The sequence below is a fragment of the Falco naumanni genome, chromosome 3, assembly GCF_017639655.2.
Source record: "Falco naumanni isolate bFalNau1 chromosome 3, bFalNau1.pat, whole genome shotgun sequence".
Taxonomy (NCBI): Eukaryota; Metazoa; Chordata; class Aves; order Falconiformes; family Falconidae; genus Falco; species Falco naumanni.
The window spans coordinates 91,204,920-91,214,482 of NC_054056.1; the positions used below are offsets into that span (position 1 = coordinate 91,204,920).

Consider the following 9,563-nt stretch of genomic DNA (forward strand, 5'->3'; position numbering starts at 1 on the left):
TTGCAGATAAGTCGTCTCCCCCACCCCACCCCGTTTAATTTGTCACTGATTTTTTGCATTGCATGAACATGTCTTCTTAATCTATAGATTTATCAGATCTATTCAAAGAGGTCAGCAGAGGATATTTATAAGATACTTACATCTTACAAAGCCAATTTTCTGGTTATTGAAGATTCAATTTGCAATGAAGTGGGACCTGTAAGAGGATGTAGAGTTAAAGATCTATTGGATATTGCCAATGGTCATGTAAGTAACAGTAAGAAAAAATTAATGTTTGAATGCATAAATAATTCGTTTTAAAAAAATCTTCTTACAATGCTCATCTTATTTTTCTGATTGTAATTGACATGTAGACAAAGACTCATAAATTTTAAAAGTGATCAGTTAAGTTTTGGTTTGTCTGTTTCTTACACACCTGTAATCTTACCCCATACTGTTCTTTAACTGCCCCAACTCCTCCTAATACATTACTATCTAGCTGTGTTGCTTTTCTGCCAATGATTAGATGCCATTTAGCTATATGTAAATGTTTAAGACTGTAACACCTGAAGAGGTCTTAAAAAAGCAGTAAAGCCCTGCCTCAGAGGGCATTCTTTACTAGTTTTAAAGGTAAACATTTAAAATTAATAAACAGGGTTCTTCTAAAACTCTGCCTGGGATGAGGACTAGCCTGCCATTCAATTCAGTACAACCTGTTTGGTACTGATGAAGTTACAAGTCTGTTTGGTTCAGCCTTGCAGATAGGTTAGCACCCCAACAGATAGTTTAAGCCACAGCTGGTGGAAAGATTGGTTGAATCAGCTACTTCAGTCATTGCCACACTGTGTCTGTTCTGAACGCTGATAGTGCTGCTCTTACTGGTGAAGCAGGGGATGAGATGGGATTTATAAAGTGATCTCATTACCACTTGTTCATCTGCTTCCTGGGAATCCAGAAAAAGTTTTGACTGTATAAAGGCAGGAGTGGCCCTAAACTCACTTAGGGTCTGGTGGCTTATTCTCAGGTCAACAGGAGAGAGGGTGTTGCCAGTTGCTTCTAAACAGTCACAGGTTAGCTTCATTTAGTTAGTTTCCTCACTGAAAAAAAGGATTTAAGCATCTGTTTGAGATTACAGCCTGTTGTGTATTAACTACACCAAGTTAATCCTTGGGTTGAATGCTTTTTTTTTTTTTAATGGGGAAGGTACATTTGTTTCTTGTGTATAGTCTTATACTCCATTCTTGGGGAAAAATCCCAAGCTGTTCATCTGTGGTAGGTATTTTATAAGCTCTACTTTCAATGATAGATGTTTCAAAAGAACTTGTAAGCGTTTCATTTCTGTAGTTGCTTTCATTTGGAGGAATAATTATAGGGGCGATACATTTTCAGGGGATTACTCTTGGAATTTCCCTAGGAATCTACAACTGGTGTCAGTTTTACTTGAAGGTTTCCTGGACAGTTTATTGTCTCTTTTTCTATCAACTTCCTTAGCGTTGCTGAAATCTATCTTTTTTCTTTCTTTGCCTTGCTGCTAAAAATCACGTATGCCATGATTATTCCATGTTGTAACCAATATACTGTACTGTAACAGAGTGTGTGTGTATGAATAACCTCCATCAGTGATGATCAGCACGTTATCTCTCAGTTTCTTCTCAGATCTGTTTTTGCACGAGTAAGTTCCTGTTTCCTCTTCATACTTTAGCACGTCAGCTGGAACAATTAACCACAATTTCAGGATTCCATTCACTCTTAGCCCTGCATCTCTCATTTCAGTGCTTCCTGCATGCCTCTCTCTCGCACGTAATTCCGATCTCATCCTAACTTCAGCAGCACATTTTTACTGTCAGGTTTTTACATTTTTGTTTGATTCGTATATCAGAATGAGTTTCTTCGTCCTTTAATTCCTAACACTCAGTTTGTTGAGTTCATCCTAAAGAACACTTCCTGGTACTTTTCAGAGCGGTTATTGCTTGCGATGATAATTTCAGTCAAAGAGGGGAAAAAAAAACATCAAAAGACAGTATCCAGTGCAAAGAGCCTGTCTTTGATAAATGCCACACACCATGCTGTTAGTACACAAAAACAGTCATTTACTCTTTTTGTGTAATTAGGATTGTCAAAATGACAAGCTTTATCCTATTTATAGTGGAGAGATTAAGAAGGAGAAAAGAAGGTACATTATGAAAGTTTCAGTTAAAATCTGTTCTGCTGAATGTCTGTAATCTAAATCTGTAACAAAACAACTAATATGTGCATCTAAATGTAGACAACTGAGTGTTCAGTATTTTTAGAAAAAGATGTTTGGCTAGTAATGAACATCACTTATGCTTCCTGTCTGGCTGAGTCCATACTGGGTTGGATGCTAAAAATGATAGTTGTAGAAAAAATATTGGAATAGCCAACAGGAATAAAGGGGGGTGTGGGTGTGGTTTTTTTGTTTGTGTGGTTTTTTTCCCCCAGAAAGTTGACATAGTTTGTTCCTGCAAACTGACATAGTGTGTCGTCTGAGGAAGCTTTGAAACAAAACTCTGTTTGCTTGCTAACAAAAATTGTCTAAGTCACATTGGAAGATTATCAAGACTTTCCAAACTAGTGGAGGCTAGTGCACATGTAGGTGGAAACTGCAGCGTTAACTTATTCCCAGAGTAAGTGAGACAGTGGACATGCTCTTATGCTCTTGACAGGTCTGCGGATGTGTTTTCCAAATAGCTGTGTTTAAGAAGAAAAGTATTGCTTCCTAGCTTGGACCATGTCCTGCAGTCCTAGTCTGGTATCTTGTTTCTGACAGAGGCTGAGAGCATGTGATTATTGCTAGGGCAAGACAGCTGTTTTCCAGTAGTCTGTTGCTGAAGGACTATAGCTCAGGGGAAACTTCTTTGAGTTTGGTAGCCACTGGTAGATTTTTCTCCGTGAATTTGTCCTACCGCCTTTTTTTTGAACCAGCTTGAATTTGTGCCATCAGGAGTAGTGAAGGGATTTCTTCAAGGATATCAGGTAGTAGATGCTAAAACACACAAGCAGTTTGCTTCCAAGTCAGTTGGTTGGAATTTATAGTGTGATACGTGTGTGTGTCTTCAGTCCTTATTCGGCATGTCAAACTTACTTGGCCTGGAAAAAGTAATTGAGAATTTCCTTCCCTACATAGGTGGTATGCTATGTGCAGGTCAGGTTTGAAGTACTGGGCAAACGGGGCATGTGGAAAATTTCCACAGCTGGTGTGCTTCGTTGTATGGATAAAGTACACTGATTTTAACGTCTGATATCCTGACAAAGGTATTAACTCTCAAAGGCTATTTTAGATGGTTAAACAAATTATAGGGGAATATGTTTTCATCTTATTGGAATCATACAGTATGGAAATTAAATTTCTATTGTAAATTAAATTTACAGAATACGGAAGTAAATTAAATATACAGAATTACGTTCTGTAACCACTTATCTTCGGTATTTTAATTAGTTGTTCTTCTTTTCTGACAGGTGGTTTGTGAGGAAGGTGACAGTTATGCCTACTCAAAATATGGACGATTTTGTCATGAAATCAAAATGAACTATTCTCCATATGTGAATTATTTTACGCGGGTATACTGGAATAGATCCTACTTTGTGTATAGAATCAACACTGTGATATCCTTCCAGTCGTGAAAAAGCATGCAAGCTTCTTTCTGAGGATTGATTGTGAATGAAATCCAGTTGGAAAAGTCACATTTTGATCAAGGAAGTCATTTTTGCAGATACTTGTGCACGCATGCAGTGTATTGACAACTTTATTTTACCAAACTGGAATTCTCTGAACTACAGATCAACAGACACAGATAGCATCTTCGAAGGAAACAGGAAAATTTGTCAATTTTACAGTCTCTACAAAGTGTGACAGTCTTCCATGTTTTTGCATTTTTCTTCCCAATACAAACCACCTTAATCTTCATGTAAATGAAATTTCTAACTGTAGTATTAGAGAGCTGACGTGGGTAGACTGCAGTAAATGCAGAAAGATTATTTAAAGAGCTCATTTAAGTCATATAGCTTTTATTTTCTAGCAAGAAAGCAATTGGTATCCTGAGTCTTTTCAAGTAAGTGTTTGGGGGGTTTGGTTTTTTTGTTGTTTTCATTGTTCCTGTCTTCCACTGTAAACATTTCTATGTTTATGAAGCATACGTTCATACATCTTACGTGTAGCTATAGTGTTTGTATAAATCAAATAAGGAAGCCTTTATTTAACAACACTTCCAGAGATTAAGGCGCTGATCTCTACATTGTTAAGAGACATGTTGGTGGAAGTGCTTGGACTTAGACCTAGCAGTAGGAGTTAACAAGATCAGATCTTCAGTTTGGAAAGAACTTGTCTTCAGGATTTTTCCATGCTTCAATGTGTATGTGTGTATGCATACGTGTGTCTTAGCAGCCATCAGAACGGGCCAGTATACAACTGTATGCCATACTTGGTTTTAGACAAGGGTAGCAGGACAACCAGGTTTGCTGCTGAGACTTCTGCACTTCTGTTTCACCCCTTCTGTGTGTGCGCTGGTGTGTGTGTGTATGTATGGGGAGGGATGGGTGATCCTCATTTTGTTCAATTTTTATGTGATAGTTATATTAAGATAGTGCCATAACTGCAATGTAAAAACCTATATTCACCACCATTGATAAATAATGGTACAGTTTTTCATATCTATTTTTATATCAATTATGCAACTACACTGAGATCTTGGAAAATTGGGGAAAGTACTCTGCGATCTTGCTTCCCTCTCAAATTTGTCTTCCTTGTGTGACCCCCTTTTCCTCTACAACTATTTTTTGTAACAAATGGGCTGTTCATCCTGTTTGTTGCTGGATAATATACCTTCAAGAGAATATCCAGCTCTGGGCCTAATCCTGGTGGTGTGAGTGGAAAATCCAATAAAAGGTAACGGTAGCTTTGCTTACGTAGGTGTAGCTGAACAAAAAGCCAGGACATAAGTTTTGGAAGAGGTTATTCATCTGTTAGAAGTTAACCTGCAGTTATGGATTTGTGTGACACCTGGCCCAGAGACCAGTCTAGCGGGCATACGGGAACAGTTCTTTGGAGCCCATGTATGATGTAACCGTGATGAAGGATCGGGCATAATAGGAGGAACCCTCAACTGAAAAATCTGCAAACCATTCTGCAAATGAAAGCTGCAAAATGATCCTTACTGCACTTGTTGATAAAATACAAAGTCAGAGATTTTTAACTCTGGAATTATTAGGAACTGCAGCAGGTTGGTGTATGTGGGGGTTCTTGTCTGCTCTACACAGATATACTTCCTGACTTTGCAGTAAGTGCTGCAGGTAGTGCTGCAGTTTTTTAAAACCTATGATCACTGTTGCAATGATTTAAAAGAAAAAAAGCTTTATTGTTGTAAAAGTCAAGATGTCTGTAATCTGTTTTTTACTTTCAGTTACATTTTGAGGTCTATGAGTCTTGACAGGATGTTAAATTCTGCGTTTTATTTGAAACCAATATTCAGATAAATATACTGGATGTGATCATAGAGAGAAACATTTGTCAGTATAACTGAGTTACAAGTTAAAAGTAAATATCCCTTCTGGGGATACGGTTGTGTTGGGGGCAGTGTGTATGTGTGTCTGGCCAAATGCAGTCTGCATTTGTTTGCTTATGCACGAGTGCATATGTTTTACTGCACTGGTATTTCAGAATTTTCAATTACCATGTAACAGTGGAAGCGAGTTTATTAACTTGAGCTATGGCAGGCCTGCAGGAACCTTCTCTGTATGTGCTAGTGTAGATGTAGATGTAATATTTGGAAGTAAGTTTAGAGTTCCTTATACAATTTAAGTTTGTTTGAGTCGCTGTCAAGGAATTACATGTCTGTCAGTCATTTACTTGCCTGAAGTTAAGAATTCATGAATACCATTTCATAACAGCAATAAGGCATTCCAGGTAGCAAACTTCAGGGTTACGACTGCACTTGGGTGGATGAAGTCGCATAGCTTACGGCTTCATGCCTTAGACTGCCATGCCAAGATGCAATATTTAACTATCCTTGACCGCCTGTTGTTTTTTACCGCATACATATGTTTACCGCAATGCTGTATGTATGCATTACCACGTAGATAGTAGTTTGAATACTTACATGTAGAGCACACGTCAAAAAAACACTAATGAGACCATCTGTACATCTAAGAAAACTATCTTGTAGGGTAGTTTGGCCTTTACACATGTTTAAATGAACATGTTGAACTTTATTTGAACTGTGACATAGTTATTATTAGTTTTGTCATAGTTTTTAAGATATATTCTTGATACTTCAATTGATTCTGCTTTAGGAGAATCATTTAAGATTTTTACCTTGCTTTTTATATTAGAGAAAATTGTATTGCAGCACCATTGGCACAGCAGCCTTAAGTAGCAGGAGCAGCCTTTTATGTGGGAAAAATATTGCTGTTGTTCCAGTAAAAAGGCAACATTTTTAAATGAATGACTGGAAGAATCATATCTTAGAAAATTATGAACTTGAATTTCTTATCCAGCTATGGATTAGCAAAAATATTGTCTATTCTTATCTCCACCTTCTGTGAAAAATAAACAGTAAGTTTCATGATATCCCTCAGAAGAACAGCGATAGGGCGTAATTACTTTGGAGTTGTACACGCAACCCTAGCTTGGTTTTCAACCAGGTCACAGGTTTAACTGCCTGAAAGGGCTGGGGGAATGTTTTGCAAATTTTGATCTGTTTTGCTGTAGATAGATGTTGCAATTCAGTTGAAACATGTGCCTTGCAAGCTTTTATTAAACAAACAAAAAACTCAATTTGTGTTTCTTTTTGTGAAGATTTTTTTCTTTAATTCCTGTCCCTCTGATTTCTAGAGTTTTCATTGTGTCATAATACCCCAGCCTTGAAGAATGCTGGTGTGTAGTGAGTGGTGCAGCTAGGATGTATGCCAGCCATCTAACAGATGTTCAGTGGGAAGAATGAGAATTTGCATAGCAATTTGTGTTGCTATTTTGCTGGCTTGTTTCCTCCTTCATATTTCCAATTTCTGATGTGCTTGGTCGTCATAAATGCAAAAAAATTCCCTTGAAAGAATAAATAAAGTACAGTATTTTCAGGCACTCACCTGTTACCATTAGACTTGTGGAATAAATTTTAATCAAGCCACAGCTAAACTGACACATACAGTTTTGTCTTAATCTTAAAAAAATGCTCTTTCATGTCCTGAATTACATACTTGAATGCGGTTGGTAGATTTGCCAGGAGTTGTTTGAGACTAATTAAGTAAAGGCATTTCAGAACACTAGCTTCTATTCATATTATTTAAAAAAAAACACTGGCTTTATTTCTTGCAAGTAAATGGAATTACAATTTAATACAATACAATCTTAAAGGCAGTTTTCATTGGGGGAGTAAGGAGGAGACACACAAATATGGAGGAAAGAGGGCCAAAGGGTTTAACAGGCATTGAAAATTCTTCAGACTGTTTGCTCTGGTGGCATTACTGTTTACTGAAAGGTAGAAGGTTAGGGACCAAATCTTTTTCCTAGGATCTTACTTTCACGAAGTCATCTGCAAATGTGCAAATCTTGTGACCCTTCATCAGCTTTCCCGTGCAATTTGCATGAATAGGAGCTGCGAGATCAGGTGGTAGGGATTGTAAATTGTCATTGAAACACTTTTTAATGAGTGCTGCTAACTTCGTATAACCTAGCCTAACCAAAAATCTACTGGGAGAAGCGTAGGCTGTTTGTGTGAAGGTGTGGGCACGCGTGTTGTGTTTGTATTTAGAGATGTCTGGTTTACTACAGTGTTTTGGAATTGTAATGAGTAACTTCTGTTACCGCTGGTGGTGGCTGAATCTGTGAATCTCCTGAATATTGACAGGCAGGTGGACTCGAGAGTACTATGGTATTAAGGATGAAAGAAAAGCTGAGTTTATTCCAATACAAGCAATATTTCATGTGAAATAATACCTCAACGTAAGTCTGTGTAATCATGCCTTTAGTACTCTTTAAAAATTAACTTGGGGTGGGCATGTGTGCGGGTGGGGGTGGTGAGGAGCAGGGAAAGTGGGAATTCTAAAACATGCAGCGTGTGTCATTTTAGTGATCATTTCTATTTCATCAGTACAGCTAAAAGAGAACATCATCATTCTGTTGCTGTACTCTTACTATGCCAGGTGCAGAGCTAGCAATGCCCAGAGATCTTCTGAATTGTTTGGTACCTCAACTAGATGTTTGAATGTGTAATTAATCTGGACATATTTGTGATTTCAGCGCAGTTAAATATATGTAATTCTGCCTGTCAAGTGATGTTTAAGGTTACCTATTTATTTGATGGAAAAGAGGTGGGTGTTTAATGCCTTTCAAAGTTTTAAACTTTGTTTCTTCAGTAATGCAGAGGAATTACTGGTGGTGCTTTACTTGTGAACAGTGACATTTAGCAGTAGTGTATACGACATATGGACATATCTATGTGCAGTTATTTAATAACGAATCTAAGCAATCCAATTCCTTTTATCCTGTTTGTTGTCTTGGATAGTTTTTTATTGAAACAGCGTATACATAGTAAATATTTTTCTCTTGTGACAAACTTTTTTTCTGTGAAAAAAAAAAAAATTGTAATAAAAGCCAAGTCCATAAAGTGTGGCTTGTTTGGGACACTAACCATTTTATGCTTTCTTTTGAGAAGTCTGATACGCCCTTTCACAAAAAACCATGTAGTTCATAATGAATTAACCTTCTTCCTCTGTTGCAGTAATAGAATTATTTTTTTAATTCTGTTGTATTATTTGCTTATGCAATTTTCAGCCAAATGAAGACTATACAGCATATCTCAAATATCTGTCTTGATGCGATGGGGCAGCATAAATACTCTTGCAACTTGTGAGGATTAGCAGCCTGCTCAGACTGGATCCATGTCAGGCTGACTGTGACTACCTGTTGGGACATACTGGTATGAGGTTGAGCGGCAAAATATGAGGTGCTTCATATGGAATTATTGAACTCGGACTTTCTCCCTAAAGATCCTCCTACAGCAAGCATATCTCCTGGAAATAAATTGCTATACAACATCAAATGCTTACTGATTTTTTTTTAATCAACTTTACAGATCATGATTACATATATTGGAGCCCCTTATCATTTTATAAGATATTAGAAGAGGTGAAATCTTTGAATGCAGACTGCTTTGTAATAAAATTTGCTGTGTAATGATATGAAAACCATGAGATTATTTTAGTTATATTCTGAAGATGGTAGAAATGCCCTATGAAGCATTTCTCATAAATATGATCACATAACACCTAAAAATGTGTATTTACATCTTTAATTTATAATGGTTCTGAGTTTGAACATTCCTCAGACTGATTCCTTTTAGACCAGTCAAGAAGTCTTGATATTGATGTTGAAGTATTCAAGTTTATCCACTAATTCACGCACACAGGCTTTTGTGAATACTTAGCTGAAAGGGGAATGGAGCTTCCTGGTACCATGAAATAAATGTTGGTGTTTGTGTACTCTTCCATGTCTTTATCCAAAACTGAGACCATGGTTACCAGCTGTGAGATACAGAATATTCTATTATTTATAATAGAATTTATATTTATAT

The 9,563-nt window shown here is 37.1% G+C and overlaps 1 protein-coding gene across 3 annotated transcripts in view; it reads left to right on the plus strand.

The window, feature by feature from the left end:
* DPY19L4 (dpy-19 like 4) overlaps window positions 1-8,613 on the plus strand; it is a 33,624-nt gene extending 25,011 nt beyond the window's left edge. For all 3 annotated transcript variants that reach the window (XM_040586284.1, XM_040586286.1, XM_040586287.1), the window contains 2 exons: window positions 88-246; window positions 3,457-8,613. In XM_040586284.1, the coding sequence (XP_040442218.1) occupies window positions 88-246; window positions 3,457-3,621 (324 nt within the window). In that variant the 3' untranslated portion in view covers window positions 3,622-8,613. The remainder of the gene's footprint in view (window positions 1-87; window positions 247-3,456) is intronic.
* The last annotated feature ends 950 nt before the right edge of the window (window positions 8,614-9,563 follow it).